At 43.6% G+C, this 16,789-nt stretch overlaps 1 protein-coding gene across 4 annotated transcripts in view; it reads right to left on the reverse strand.

Annotated features, from left to right (window-relative positions):
• Positions 1–16,789, reverse strand: part of LOC135920271 (zinc finger protein 318-like) — an 87,889-nt gene that overhangs the window by 3,639 nt on the left and 67,461 nt on the right. For 2 of the 4 annotated variants that reach the window (XM_065454440.1, XM_065454438.1), the window contains 3 exons: positions 8,361–8,765; positions 4,556–7,278; positions 2,436–2,511 (listed from right to left, as the gene is read on the reverse strand). In XM_065454440.1, coding sequence (XP_065310512.1) covers positions 2,436–2,511; positions 4,556–7,278; positions 8,361–8,765 — 3,204 coding nt within the window. The remainder of the gene's footprint in view (positions 1–2,435; positions 2,512–4,555; positions 7,279–8,360; positions 8,766–16,789) is intronic. The other 2 variants (XM_070527869.1, XM_065454439.1) reach the window with 2 other exon arrangements.

Here is a 16,789-nt window from a genome sequence, read left to right on the forward strand (position 1 = left end):
ACTAAGCCTATTCAACCTCTCCACTAGCCCACTAGGCATTGATCACCCAAGACAGCTATCTAAGCGGCATGCACTGCAAGCATTCTGTCGCAGCACCGAGTGTGTCTGCCATACTGGCAACTGCAGGCGACCTGGGCGTTATGATGGATGTCTGAAAATGTAAAGTATAGCCCCTCTATACTACTGCCACTGTGATGAACAGGCTTTAGTGTAAATGTGTGTGGCCTGAGTAGCCTGCACAGGCTTTCCACGTTGGTTACTGCTATATTAGCTTTGTGCTTGTCTGATTGAGCTCAGTGCAGCTGCCTGGTGGCGCAAAGCTTAACCAGCCAAACACAGAGCTACTACTGCTGTAACCAAGTGTAAAACATATTAAACATTTAAAAAGCCAATGTGTTCGATCACACTCCTGCTGAATATTTTTACCAGTAACAAAATAGAATATACTTGGTTACTACTATGTGCAGGCTGTCCCCGTTTGTGCCTCCACTCATTTGGTAAAACGTCCAGTTCACTTGTGCTCACGTTCACCTGAATACTGGACACATCAAAACTTTCTACAGCTGAATTTGTTTATAACAAACTCGATGGTTCCACAATAAGTGTTCATTTTATCGGTAGTTCATTATAGTACATGGACTGGCCCTTACAAACGAAAAAAAAATTGACCACACTGAAGCTGGCATCAGCAGTTACAATTCGGCAGCACTATATTCCAAAAACCAGATTTTCAGTGTCATTTTTGTTCCTAGTCCGTTCCCACACCCAGCTGCAAACTTCCGTTAGAAATGTCCATCTAAAGAACAAAAAGCGACGTTGTGTAGCTCTTTCAAAACAGCAACCTGTTTCGATCACCTGTCATTCAGAAACTGCAAGTGTGGCCACCATTTTTAGTTCGAGAGCTTGTGATATATATTACAAACAGTGGGACATGACTGTATTCTGCACACAAGAGAGAAGCATTATAGTTGGCCGGAAGCGTAACTTTCGGAAACTACTGCGGCATGCTGCCATTGTGTGAAGGTCTTGGACATCTCGGTCTCAGCATTATGACTGTGCAACAACTACACAAGAGCTGCAAAATTACGCTATGTTGCTTCGGGGAAAAATAAAAAAAATGTTCGAAAGGTAAAAGATCATCGCAAACCATTATCAGCTATTGGCAACTCATAAATGAAGTGCTGCCACGCCAAGTCATGATCTCCTGATAATGGCATAGTAACTGCCGATCATTGCGTGGTGGCATGCCTTCAACCTGGAGGCATGCCTTGAAAACGTTTGACCTTCTTTGCAGCTTCCAGAATCTGCGTGAGGCAGTTGCTCGCTCATCTCAAAGGTCGCACCATTGTTGCAGTTGGACTGGAATGGGACGCACTGCTATGCGTCCAGTTTGGTCACGCTTCCGCGCTTTTGGTACTTCGCATGTGCCTTTTTTTACCGTGATTGGGTTCGAAGCATTTGTTGTAGCAGTACGGCGATGTAAAAAATGTATGCTATATCTGGAAGCAGTTTCCACAGGAAGGGTAGGGAAATCATAAATGCACTAAATGTGGTCGTTATAACCAATAAATAGTTATAATTGGAATCGTTATAAATGTGTTCGACTTATATTAGCAAATACACCAGCCCAAAATGATGGCTGCAAACACGTAGATGCTGGTGCCCACTGGATACCAACAGCCCGATGTGCTGCAGCCGCTCCAGCTGCATGTTTCATTGCAAAGGGACGCGACGTTGCAGCTTGACATGTCACCTATTGCTATATTTGCAGTCCACAACATAAGGACAACCCATGGTTCTCACAAAGAGGAAGCTCGAGACCAACACTGATGGCGCAGCTCGCGTCAGCGTGAAGAACATTGTAACACAAGAAGACCACAACTGCTGTGTGCCAGAAGTGCTTGAGTGTAGTGATAAATTGTTGTTGTGTATCCTCTGTTACTTCCTTTACAGAAACAAATTAAGCAACATTCCAACTATTATGAACATTTGTTAATTATAAAGTTGGAAAAATTATCTATGTGACCTGGGTAGCCAAATGGGTAGGTCGCCCAACTGACATCATTTGGGCTAACACCGTGAATTGGGAGGGGGCTGCTGAAAACTCAGGAGAGAGGAACCAGTGCAATCAGCAGCAATACAGTTTTAAAACCTTATAATAAATTACACACTTTATGCGGAGCACTTAAATCCATGATTAAATGATCAAAAGGACCTACTCTAATGATTCGGTACGTTTGTACAAGATCATCAAAATCGTTTCAGGGTCCCTTTAAAAGGTGCAAGAAACATAAAAGCACTAAATAAACATGGATTTTGTACAAAGTGAACTGCACTTTTTTCTACAAAAGTTCTACAAAGGTTGTTTTAACAAAGCGCATGTCTAGCATAACTGCGTTCGCCAACAAGGCAAAATGTGCTTGGTGATATCGCACCTTCAGTAGAAGTTTTGGCGTCATCAAGCACTGGCTCAGCAGCACCTAGTGACGCATCTTCGAGTGGCACTTCACCCTGTCGGATTGATCGTCCCAAATGGTTTTGCAGGGACATGGGACAAAAGAAAGAGAGCAACAAAGATGCATTTCACAACAACCCAAAATATCATGTGGAGAGTCTAATGGCACAAGTTATTAGGGCAAGCACAATGTATTTCACAAAGAGCACGAAGCGCATCCACTTGAGGGAACAGAATGTGTAAATTCCTGAAATACTACAGTGCAACCTCATTATAATAAACATGAATATATTGAATATAACAAAGTGAATTTAATATTGTCTTATTGATATCAGTACGTAACAAATACATGCTTATAAAAAATATTGAATATCCCGAAGGTACCTTCATGTCACATGCAACTTTGTTAAATGTCCTTACAAAGCTGGCACTGAGGAGAAAGCGGACACTCTGTTCCCACAAAAAGGATACTAGCAAAACACACTTGACAAAAGGCCAAGTGGCAATAAAAACAAGTGACCGAAGAAGATACTTACGCTAGGCCATCACATCGAAACATATCGGTTTTAGTGCAAAACAGCTACTTCACGATTCACCGAACTGCTTTGATGGCATCTGCAGTCTAAACCATCCATTGGTGCTTTGCACGAAAACCATCGGCCAACACGCCCCAGATCAGGTGACCTTGCCACATCTTTTTGATCGCTGTTCGCATTGTTATCCCTGACGACGCTGTTATAAAAACTTTGCTTTACTAATAGAGAGCCAAACTTGTGGTGAAATGATCACGGCAGAGCGTAGTTTTTTATAAGCTTAGGCGAAGGCATTGTGGTTATAAGGACGATCATTAACGCAATCGTGCAAGCAAACATCACTTCTGGTCGAGGAGGCGGCAAGGTGCCAACATAGACTGCCACCTTGAGCCTATTTGGCATGGACAGATTTTGAACAAACTGTCCAAAATTTGCTGAAAGAGAAACAAACGTTATGCAACATTTCCAAGGCACTTCAAACATGACACACTCAACTGCTAACATTCAAAACGCAACATACAAATGTAACTAGGCAAGTCAGTTTCTCACATAACACAATATACTGGTGGCTGAAAAACAAGATTGGTTCAAAATTTGTGACAGACATATGCCAACATACAAGATGGTGTGACCTCCAATTTGGTCACTTTACTAGAAGAGGAAATAGATATTGCTGTTTCAAATAATCGTTCGGGCCCAATTCGGGTATTTTTAAGTTTTAACAAGCAACAAGTCGGGTCAATAAGATGAAATTATTTGTAACAGCTGATTCGGAAGTTCACCACAGGCAAGTTCTAAACTAAAAAAAATGCATTCTCATATATTTGAGCTGTTACTTTTTTAAGCAGAAAGCGGCTTTCTTTTGAATAGTGTGAGAACTTCAGACACAGAGTTGCAGTCTACTTAAGGCAGCATTCTTCACAGCAATACAAACTACAAAAATCAACTCTAGCTGCTAGTGAGTTTCTTCCTTGCATCATGAAAATATCAGAAGCATGAAAACTGGATCATGAACATACAGCATGTGCTTAAGACAGCCCTTCCTATAGTGAACAAAATGAAACTGCTCTGAAAAATTAAATTTTCTGCGATTACTTCGCTACATGCAGCATCATGGAAGTCCACAGGCTGTCATTACTATGGATGTCAACATTCTGCTGTACGTCCTCAAACTACACACTTAATTATGAGGGATGCCATAATGGAGGGTTCTAGATTAATTTTAGCCACCTGGGGTTCTTTAACATGCAACCTAAACATAAGTACACAAGCATTTTTGCCTTCTGCTCCCGCTGGAATGTGGCCACGGTGGCCAGGCACTGAACCTTTGACCCTGTGGTCAGCAGCAGAGTGCCATAGCCACCGAGCCACCATGGAAGTTCAAAGTGCCTTATCTATCTCTTGGCGTACCCACTTCCTATGTTAAAGACTCTTGGAAAACGCAGAGAGCAATGACCATAAAAACAGTAACTTGACAGCTATCTCACCCACCAGAAATGATTAACGGTAGAGACTGGAAATAATGAAAGGTAAGAATGCTGAGATGCACAGTCCTGCTGGGACTCACCAAATCTGGCTGCAGCAGCTGGCCGCTCGCCTCAAAGTCTCCGTCGCTGGGCTTGTCTTCAGATCCTGCACTGTCTCGAGCCACACCCCCCGCAGCCACTGCGCTGACCAGTGGCTCCGCTGAAACAGAGGCGCTGTTAAAGAGTCCCTCCCCTGGCATACTGTCGTCAAGGGTGTCAGTGGCATCCAAAATGGCCGTTTTCCAGTCTGGGCAGTCGTCCAGAAGGCTGTCCAGGCCCAGTGTTGTCACTACGGGCACAGAGCAATCTCCTGCGGTGGACGGCTCATCAAATGATGCAAATGGCACCACAGCGTCAGCTTGGCAATCAAGCGTTTCGCTTGCACTGCCAAACTCTAGGCAGTTTTCACTTGCATCAGCCATGTTTTCTGCATGTTCTCCTGCTTTGGCTACGCTGTTCAACACTTCCTCCTCTTCCATTACAGTGCTTGCCTCTTCTTCACATTGGACAAACTGTGTTGTAGTGGCATCTTCCATAACCACTTGTGTGCAGCTGGTGGCACTGGCTGCCTCTACATCTTCAATGAATTTTTCACTGTCTTTGAAATTACCGACAGGTAGATCTGCATAAGTCTCAGTCTTGCCTGTACCGTCTACACACTCCAAAACAACTTTTTCGCTCGTGAATGTATTATTTTCCGATACATCTGCAACAATTAGCCCTTCAGTGTTCATGTCTAGCAGCTCTTCCTCTTTGGTAGCGAGCATTGTACTCTCTTCATGAAACATCTCATTCTTTTCAATTGAAGGCTCCTCACTGTCTCCATATTTGACCTCCATTCCACTTGAAACATTTTCCTCAATCTCAGTGGTGGCACTTGAACATGAATCTCCCTCAAAATTCTGGTCTTCTGGAATAAATGTCTCGCCCCTTAAAATACCTGAACTTTTTACAACGTTCGCTCCATTTTCAACATTTGACATATCTTCAGCAGTGTCAGTCTTGTCCTCCAAACTGAAGTCTGCAATCACATTCTTGCCTGCCGAAAGCTCCTCAGGCTGAGAACAAGTGTTTCTAGTTTCAGCAAATACGGTTTCCTCACCTGTTCCTATTGATGCTGGACCAGCTTGCAAGCTAAAATCACAACTTAACAGATCGCTTTCCGACAAACTAAAGGCATCTTTTTCTGAGTCATAAGAGGGCACTGTATGACATTGTCCCTCACTCACTGTTTCTAAAATGTTTAGTAAACTCGAGCCGCTGCCTTCAATTACCATGTCTGCTTTGTTAGCTTCAATGGTTGCACTAACAGCTGGGATTTGCTGCCCTTGCAAAGCGGAACTAGAACTGCTAGTTCCAGACTGCTCTGTAACTTGCATATTTTCTGCATCGCTTGTTTCTTTACTATACAGCTGATGTGTGTTCTCATTCAGTTTCAAGTCCTTCTCACTTGCGGAGCTAGCGGTGGCGTGTTCAGCATTAGCTTCAGCGGCTTCTGTCTGAACAGAAGGGCATGGCACTGCCTCACTCTCCTGATTTAGGGAAACATCGGCATGGACCTGCTGTTGGGAGATCATAGAGGCTTCAAATTTATCTTCGGTCTTATCACCTTCATTTTCAACGGCAGAGCTAGGAACATCAGCCATGGTTGTGCCCACACAGCTTTCGCTTATGGTAAGTGAACTGTCCGAGGATACTGGTGCAACCCCTTCAAGCACTGTCACTTCATGAGGTTCAGGATACTGTAAGGCTTCACCTTGTGATGGCTCTGATTGTTTCGTAGCCACAGCTTTATTGACTGACTCATTAACAGGCTGAGTGGCACTCTCCAAGGCAACATCAGCAGCAGGGGGAGCAACCTTCACATCCACATCTTCTGCTTCTGGTTTCACAACATTGGCAGCGGTAGCAACCTTCCCATCTACATCTTCTGCTTCTGGTTTCATAACATCAGATGCAGTAGCAACCTCCATGTCTGCATGTTCTGCTTCTGGTTTTGTAACATCAGCAGCAGTAGCAACCTTCACGTCCGCATCTTCTGCTTCTGCTTTCACAACGTCAGCAGCAGTAGCAACCTTCACACCCGCATCTGCTGCTTCTGGTTTTGCAACATCAGCAGCAGTAGCAACCTTCACGTCCGCATCTTCTGCTTCTGCTTTCACAACGTCAGCAGCAGTAGCAACCTTCACGCCCATATCTGCTGCTTCTGGTGTCGCAACGTCAGCAGCAGTAGCAACTTTACTGTCCGCATCTTCTGCTCCTGATTTCGCAACATCAGCAGCAGTAGCAAACTTCACGTCCACATTTGCTCTTGATTTCGCACCTTCAGTAGGCAGATTGGTGGCTTTTTCATCAATCACAGTTGTTACAGGCTTAACATCACCTGCACTGGCTTTCTCCAACTTTGCAGCTGCTTCGGTAGTCGTGGCAGTTGCATCTTTCCCATCACTGGAGTCAACGGAAGGTTCAGCAGCTTGTGTCAACTCCTGGGGCTCCTTAGCAGTGGATGTTGCACAACTGGTGGGTGCAGCCTTCTGGATGGGAATGAGGTTGGTGGGCCTCTGAACAGTCGTGTTTCCTGTTGTTGTTACTGGCACTGCTGGTGGCTCTGGCTCATCAGGTGGTGGCGGGGGTGGCAGCCGCAACACTTGCAGGGGCACCACTGTGTTACATGTAACCCTGTTGTTGTTGGGCTTGACGTAGCCAGCATTTTCCACAAAAGGTCTGCCATGGGTTAGTAAATGAGGCCTCACATGCAAGGTAGCTGAAATGAGTTTTATGGCACCTCATTAGCCGCTGAGAAAACTGGTAGAATGAAAAAGACATTACTGCATTAAGAATAATGCACAATTACCCAAGCGGCACACAGCGTTACTTTTAAATAATTTCTCTAACTGATGTGCTTTGACTTACTTTCGAAGCTGAGAGCTACTGTTTCAAATGTGTTTGAAGATAATGTCTTGCAAAGAGTTGCAGAAATCAAAGTACTGAGCCTAAGCACCATGCACTCATTACATGCCACTGACCTTAAGACTTCCTATTCTGATGTAAAATAAAGCACAATCAGCTTTGACAAGGTAAGTGCATTATGTTACAATGCTGCATTTTGTTTCAGGACTACCTAGACTGTATTTAGGCTAAGATTGCGAACTTGTGCGTCTGTTGCACATGCTGAATGTCAGGTTGAATTGCTTACACATAAAGCTACGCATACCTCCTAAACTCACAAAAGCAGTCAGGTACAAATCTACTGCTGCAACCTAAGCATTAAATTTTGTGTGGTCATCATGACTACAGCTATTTAGGTTCCAATGCAAGGCTGTAGATGACAGAGAGCTTTACAGCCTAACAGCAGATGTTGGGAAATTATTTCACTGTTTTGGGATGCAAGCACATTATCCCAATCATCAGGGAGGATGGAAAAGGAACTTCAAAGGGACATTAAAGAGAAAAATAGGTTAATCTGTATTAGCAGGTTAGCCTTTTAAATACCAAGAAAAGCCACTCTTACTGTAAGAGGAGGCTTGATAAGCCAGAAAAAGCACAATAATGAAAGACAGGCAGTGCCACCACCTTGAATTTCTCACAGTAGCTTGCTGTGACACGATGGATTTTGACAGCTGTTGCTCAGGCCTAGTTCATTTTTTATGAGCTTCCTCCACTTGTCTGCCTTAACCTCGAAGGAAAACCTGAAGCTAAGTAAGTGCAGCATCTCTGCCTTTAATCCTGATCTGTATATGCAGCCTTTCATTCACTGGTCTAGCTTGGCAAAAAAAAAGGCAAAAAATTCCAGCGATGGAACTAACATGGCAGCCTGTGCGTACAGTGCAAGAACAAGAATCTCACCTGTGGGTGGTGGTACGTTCAAGGGTGCCAGAGTCGGTGGTGGCACAGTGGCCAGGTACTGTGGTGGTGGCAACAAGGTACGCTTCGGTGGTGGTACCGGGAACATGGGTGGTGGCACCGATAGGTTTGGCAACTGTACTGGTGGCGGGGGCGGTGCTGGACCATATGCTGGTGGTGGCTTCACTGGAGCGATTGGCTGAATATCATCCCGCTCAATGCCAAGAAGCTTCAGGTCCATGTCCTCTTCAGTCATACTGGCCCCAGGCACGCTTGGCAGTGAAGTGACCTTGGCCACAACTCCAGACTTCAGGGCCTGCTTGCGTGGAGCTTGAGCGACAGACAGCGTTGGAGCCGAGGGCAGCTTGACTGTGGCTGCGGTGACCGTCGTTGGCACCTCGGCTGAAGCTGCGCAGCAAAAGAGAGACCATATGTCCCCACCTATTGCAGCAATAATATTCTAGCTATTATGAAGTTGCATCTGACACGAAGGTGCCTTCATTATGTCTATATATTATACATTCATTACATACCAATATAGGTGAAAAATTTTTAAAATTTGCTCCATTTTATTTGAGTTCATTATAATGAAGTTTGACTGCAATATTTAAGCAAAAGATTGCAACAATTTTAAGGCACTGAGCATACTAGGAACAATACTTCTGCCAGGGAATTGAGGATAAAGGTGACATGTCACCTGAATAGACTTCGTTCCCATGCAATGCAAACAGCAGAAAAACAATTCAACCATGTTTACCAGAAATAAAGACATGATGGGACTGTTTAGGTTACACCATCAAACACCATCAAAACAAAACAAGCAGGCCCTTTGTCCCATCATAGGAACTCTCTTTACACCCTTTAAAATGCACACCCTTCATTCAATTTATGAAACAATTAAGATAACCCTTTAATGTTAACTCTTAGTTACCTTTTACACCCTTTACAGCATCAGTGTAGTCACTATACACTTTCAGAAAAATTTGCACTTCTTGAAGCTTACCTTTTCCCCATACAATAAACTATTCTGCAAGCACTCCCTTTCTTTAATGCTGCACTCTTGCTACCGTCAAATCAAAAGCTGCATGCACGTTTCCGCGTGACATAGCATGCTTAAGAGGAAAGTATTAGGCATGCTGCACTAAATAAAGGAAGTGCATGCAAGATTGACAGCAATTATTGTTTGGGGACAAAAGATTAGCCCCAAAGGCTGCGAAACAATTTTAGAGCATACTTGCAGGCATTCCCCTTTCACATTGAGTACACAATGGTTTCCAGTCGGGGACAGCATGAAACAATCTGACATGCAGGGCATTGTCAACCTTAATGCACCGTGAATGCATATTTAAAGAAAGGAAAACCTACAAGAATGCAGACAATTACTTTTGAATGAAGAGAACAAGCTCCTAGAGGCATAAAATTTTACAACTGCTGTGCACTACCAAACTCACGCTAGCACAACTCCTTTCTATGGCCCAAGATAATGGGTGGCACCACACAAAATGCCTGCACAAGGTTCAGGTGGTGAAGTGGAACACTACATTTGCTTTGACTGTGAAGGAAGCAGATTATGAACGGAAGGTAAATGAAAGGAAGGAAGGAAAGTAGGAAAGGTTTTTGCACCAATTCAATTTCAAAATAAGATTACTAACAGCAGCTGCGGTATCAAGATTAAAAAAGCATCTGCAGAATAGCTCTTAGCTAGTATGAGTGAGCAGAAATATTTTTAATGATGCCTTAAGGCGTACTGCCATTACATTTACGACTTGTGATCTGATTATGTTACATGAAGGACTAAACCCTTTAAACCTTAAAAGGAATGGTGGTACACATCAGTGTGGCCTGAACAGTTTACTATGATACTTATTATGATCAAGTTTTGTTTTGATTAACTGGAAAGTGCATGCATCACGATGTCAGACACACTGGCTCACTCCACTCCTGTGATTGCTGCAGCTGCCAGAGCAGAAGATTGGGTGAGTTGGTACAATAGTTGGGATGTTAAAACAGCGAAAAACAATGGGAAACCAAAGAAAGACACACACACACAATGCTCACAACTAAGGTTTAAAAAGCACAACAGTGCAACATATGCTTACGCAGTCTAAGACAAATGAAGGACAAAAAGGTCTAAGAAATATTGTTACTATATAGCTGTACTGAGCATGTGCATAACCCACGCAAAGTCAAGAAACCAGAAAATTAATCTGTTTGCTCAACAAAGCAACTGAAAGCTTGCTGACACACGTGTTACCTACCACGATTCTAAATCGAAGAAAGCGCAACACCGTAAGTTCCTGTGCAGAAATCTGAGGACATTTTGCTGAGGACTCTTGCTTTTAATGTGCTTTTGCATAACTACTATGGGGGAGGCTGTGCTTTGCACTGTTTGTCCCTAGCCTAGCTGTACTACCCCACAATGGATAAATACTCTGGTAGAAGCTCACTCTTCATTAGAGTTTCGTGGCACTCTGCCAAAGCATTGCTCTCATGACTAGGAGGTCATTTGTTCGCATTGTGTGTTCAATGGATTTAATTAAAAAAAAAAAACATTTCTGCATTATTATACCACCTTCCCTATGACTTTTGCAGTAGGTGTTCTTTTCCTGTGCTTCATCACCAGGCCTGATAGGGAAGGTTGCTGCCAAGGGGAGCGAATCAACCAGGCGCGAGATGCGGGGTTTGGTTAGGTAGGTGCTGTTTTAGATGCCACAGACTGATGAATAATAGCAGGTTGTTACTGCTAATTCATTTTATTGTAAAATATCCATTCCCGGATTACACTGGAGTTTTTCGTGGCTGAGTGACAAATATGCAGAGCAGTCCTATGTCCCGTCACCGACGACCCTGCCACTTAAGTGCCGAAGGCGCACTGCGAAGCAGCAAACCTTGTGTGTGCCCCAGTGACACGGGCCTACCACCGACGACAAAAAACTTTCAATTTGCCATCTACAGACTCTGTATCAGCCACTATGATCACATATGGATGCAAGTTTAAGCAGTGCATAAACACGCCAAAGTGAAACAGTCCTACGTAGTACCTAGGCAAATGCACATTAGAAGTCTCCAGCAAAAAGTCCCCAGATTGCTGCAGCCGAACTTCCTGTGTAGCACCGTCTTGGATTTGGAATCGCGATGTCGCCTAACCTGCCAATTTAGAAGGCCTAGAGAATATCTTGTGTTAGCTGGTCTTGGTGATGTTTAACAACTTCACATTGTTGCACTCATGGAAATGAATGCCAAGGTAACAAGATGTCGCCAAGGGTGCACTACAGGTATGTTCCCTTAACTGCTCATTAGTTTAGAGTAAGTGCTGTGTCTGTCTTCAGCTGGTCTCCTGCTGTTTTGAGCTGTTTTAACATCTCAATTACAGCTGCCACTTACAAGTGCAGTCTGAAAAGGATGCTCGCACCGCTCCTTTTCATGTTTTTTTACGAGCAACATGATCATACCTAGCTTCACTGCTACACGACACCAGTAAATTTTGCTCTGTCATGACATTACAATAGTGTCGATGACATTAGGTCTGGTATTGTGAGACAATTTTGGTATCAACTTCCGCAAAGCAACAAACAAGGCTAGTTGGTATTTGTTCAAGTTGGTACTTGTTCATAGTTTTTACGCTTTTGTACCTTCTTTCACATCATCTCTTCCTTGTTTCTCTGTGTAAAAGTGAAATGCAGGACAACTATGTATCTTAATATCAAATTAAATATCTTTTGCTTCCAAAGCTTCACACTTTTCCTAACCATTCACACCAACTCGCCCAACTTTCAGTTCTTGATACATACTAGATTTTATTATTTTGTGCATGAGAAGTGTACGGTAGCTTTTAAAACCTCAAAATTATGTGCATCAGTATGCCTTTACTCTCAAAATGTTTTGGGCAGCCATTGCCAGGCTTTGTATGACTCACCGATGCTGAAAATATGCACATATATAAAAAAAAATTTCGTGGCAACAACATACAGCCTGAAATATGTGGTGCAGTACACAAGTATGTATTCAATCAATGCAATACATGCCTGAATTCCTGGTCGTTGCACAGCCAGCATAAAAGAGAATAAACATGGTTTGTGGCTGCTGCTATCTCCAAATTTGTGCTTGGGATGGTAAGTAAACAGCCTGTCCAGTGATTATGGTCCCAGCAAGTACAACAAAAAAAAGGGAGCATGACAGACTTTTGCACCTTGCCAAATGGAGAAAGAGCTAATTTCCTGGCTTACATGCCGCATGAACAAAACCTACCATAAAAATTTTTTAGTCAACTTCTGAGTAGATGGCTCGAACACTCTATGGATGTTTTGAATTAATGAATTATCTCAGGCATGGTCAGAGGTGTGCATTTGTGGCAAGATGAATGTACACAAGTACGGCATTCAAATGGTTAAAGAATGCTAAGTGGTCCAAGTTAATTACAAGCCCTTTACTGCAGTGCATCTTGTAGCCCAAATGTCGCACAGATATTTTTAACTCAAAGTAACCATCACATAAGAAACATTAACAGTACCTAGAAGCCAACCACTTTAAATAAAACCGAAGTCAGTGAATGCATTCTCTATCAAATGTTACAGCTGATTTTTGAATAGTTGCTCTTAAAAGGCCCCTCACCAGGCCCCATAACAAATTTTGGTTATATGGTGGAAGTTGTTACGTGTCCTCTAGGGAGCGTACTGCTGCAAAAATTTTTCAAGTCGACTCATTAATAGCCAAGAGAGAAATATTTCAGTGCCACAAACCCATGATTTAGGCAGGCGGGCTCCATTGCATAGCGAGACTCTCTCCACTCGCCTCGTCCAATTTCCGCAAGCGAAATTCCTTTAATGCATTCTCCCATGCTGGACCTTGAAGATTGCATGACACATACGTCACGGGCCCCGCATTCCCTTTTTTTCTGCTCGCCATTTTTTTCGTCGATGCACACTTTCGCTGGTGGCGTTGCGCATGAGCTGTTATCGTTTCGCACAGCACACGATATTGCGCGCTGTGCACAAGGACACATGACTAGCGGTATGATTCAGTGCTACATGAATACTGAGGCAGAACAAGTGGATGGCAGAGCATGATCACACGCTGGAACACGGTAGAAAATGGCATCGTTTTGGTACCTGTGCACGTGACTGCACGACCGTAGGAACAAGCAGACGAAAAGGAAGTACAGTGGAACCCAGATTATACGACTTTCTCAGGACCGTGAAAAAGCATTGTAAAATGTGGGCATTGTAAAATCTGAACATAAATTATGCCTATAAAAATACTACTTATTTCGCGCGACGGATTTACAAGAAACTTCGATGGAAACTACTAACATACTCTGCAGGGCTTGGAAACCCAAATTACCAAAAAAGTAACTGCGACAAGAATTAATGTTGCAGTACAGGTACCAATCATGTTTTATTCAAACGAACCTTTGTTCGTTTGAATAAAGTGAATAAAGAATAAGTGATTGTGGAGAAGAAAAGGTGCTATTTCAGCACAGCAAGCATCGCGGGCGGCTGCTGGTAGGAGAGAGAGAAAAGAACGATGAGACGAGGCAGGGAAGAAAGCTGTGCCGGAGTGAACTGGTTGAGCGGTGTCAAGCGCTCCGCATGCGGAGAGACGGAGCGAGGAAAGAGACCCGCGGCACTTGTCTTTCGTCCGCAATTCCGTCCCGCACTTCGCGAGGGTCGTCGTATAACGCGGGTCAGGCGTAAAATTGCATCGGATAACCGGGGTTTTCAATGCACTGCTTCTATGGGGACTTTGCCGGGACTGCGCTAATCGGTCATAAAACCCGGGTCGTCACAAAATCGAGGGACATATAACTGGGGTTCCACTGTACATTTTTTCTTGCTTGGGTGCAAAGTAAAGCAAAAAATACGCAGACATTTAATTTGTGTTTTATAATTTCTCTAGTTCAATTTGTCAATTCAAGCATCAGATCACACAAATAACAGATGGTGCCTTAAATAATTCTCGAAGTCACGTGCCACCACAAGCGACGTCACACTGCGGATTCGAGTACGTAGGTGCAGGGACGAGAGTATGTCATCCTCCGGCTTGGAGTTGGAGCGGGGTGGCAGTGAGGAGAAGGAAAAATGGCATTCGGTTTGAAATTTCAGACCTTTCCACGGCTCATAGTGATGTAATTCTTTGCAAACGCGATCGTTATCTCGCAATGTATGCTCTGCGCTTGTCAGCTCAAAATGGCTGGACCTGGCGAGGGGCCCTTTAAATGGCCATTTTGTATTCTTACAAAGCAGATCTGGAGCATTACAACATAAAGAACAGAGCCCAAGGCACCAACATAAAGATCTTAGAATCAGCTGCTAAAAGAGGGTAACAATGCCACACGTTCATTTAGAGCTTCGTGTTAAAAAAAAAATTCCATTTACAGGCTAAATGTGCAAGCAATGTTGCTCAAAATAATTATTTGGTATATTTCTGAAAGTGATGTTGTTAAATAGGATATTTTCTGGTACTAGTTTGTACATTTCACTCAGAATTCTAAAAAGGGTGAAAAAACTGATACGGACACAATCGTAGCTGGTATCCATTGTTGTTGTTATTGCTGAACCCGTGTTAGTTCAGCAAATCAATCAAAGTTAAAGAAAAGTTTGCCTTTGCATGAATTTTTGTTAGCGTATGTGCTTGTGTGTGGGGGCGGGGGTCTGGAAGCATTCTTGTCATCTCATTTCAGAACCCAAAGATGCTGACGCAAAATGGTCCTTGCAGATAAGTGACTTTCTACAATAAAGCCAGAATTGAAAAATTTCGTAGCAAACTGGCAATAGGAATGTGTATTCTATGGCATGTTCCCGGCTCATCAGGTCTAATATGCCCAAGCAACATAGATTCTGTGAGAGACAACACAGTGAAAGGCCCTCAATCAACTTAGACGACCCCTTTAATATGCAAGCAATGCTTGACACCTATAGTTAATAAGCAAGTGTTTCTGGATTCCTCCTGAACTGAAATGTTGCTGCTGAGGCTGGAATTTATACCCACAACCTCATACTTGCCAGAAAGCCCCTAGTGGTAAAACATGGCATATTGTTTATGACACTCCCTTTCATGGTCATAAAATTTGCAAATATGATAATGCCAGTACCTGTATTACAGATAGTCCACACGATTTGCACAGCTCCCAAGTGAGCAACTCCCTCCCTTGCTTTATGTTCTTGACCCAGAATGACACAAAATGGTCAACTCCCAAGCAGCCTAAACTTGCCATTCACAAGTGATTGGTGAAGCTTGCACTAGTACACTACACTATTACACACTTCTATACAAAAATGCCACGAGGTTATGTAGGCATATTATGAATGTGTAATTATGCTGTACATGTACCAACCAAACACGAAAACAAACTGAGCAGCCTTCCTGGTCACAAATAAGAAAAGTACATACAGTGAAAAAATTATGGCAGAAACCATCTTCGATGATTATCTAAGCTAAAGCGAAGCATTTCTCCCTAGCATACAGCTCGAATGAACTTGCATTTTCACTGAGATACGCTCGCTCAAGGACCGCCACATGTGCGAGCCGTGACACTCCGACAATGCATGATCAGAACTAGAGGCAGTCGTAACCTGCCACACCAAACTAATTTTCAACAAAGTGCCTTTGAAAGCACACGTCTACACCCAGCAAGTGGCAGTCCTCCAATCGGCACCACTTAGTCTCACCGACCTATTCAGTAGCTGTCCGCTTGGTGTGCCCCTGTTCTATGGACACGCATTGCTTCACTCTTTGCTCACACTCCACAGCTGTGCCTATCTCGTCAGCCCGTCGGTTGGCCTCCTGCCTTTCTACTTTAGCACATATTGCATACCTCTGTAGTTTTTGCAGAGCCTTTGCACTCTTAGACTCTTCTGCTTGACACATTCGAGGGCTCATTGTTGTATCTGCAAGTAGAGGCCTACGCACGTGGCGAGGCTAGCACAAATGAATCATGCCTATTTATGGGGCACATACCCACACTGGCGAGCGGAGCAAGGAGAGGAGGCGCCAAGCCAGTAGGGTTGTGCGAGCAGGCGCTTGGGAGAGTGCGCACATGTGCATGAAGCAAGGAGGGGCTGAGCCAATAGTGGCCAGCGAGCGGGTATATGCGGATCAGCGACGAACTCTGCGACCTTGACCTTGTGTGGCCTTGCATTTGACCTCAGCTCCAACACGGCACAAAAAGGCTTTGCATTTAAAGCACCTAGAATTAATGACGAAAAGCTTCTAAATTAGGATAAAAGCATCTCTAAAGACAAATGCGAGTTTCTCAAGCAAGCTGTAGAATTAAGACACTTCTTCCTTTTGCTAGGAATGATTTGCAACAGTTTCTTTCCTGAATTCCAGGTGCAAACATGCCCTCACATGTCAACACATGCATGCTGACGGTTGAACAAGCTTGGCTGAGTCCAAATGATGGTCATGCACTTTTAAAATGATGCTCACCTTGG

The sequence above is a fragment of the Dermacentor albipictus genome, chromosome 10 (genome assembly GCF_038994185.2).
Source record: "Dermacentor albipictus isolate Rhodes 1998 colony chromosome 10, USDA_Dalb.pri_finalv2, whole genome shotgun sequence".
Taxonomy (NCBI): Eukaryota; Metazoa; Arthropoda; class Arachnida; order Ixodida; family Ixodidae; genus Dermacentor; species Dermacentor albipictus.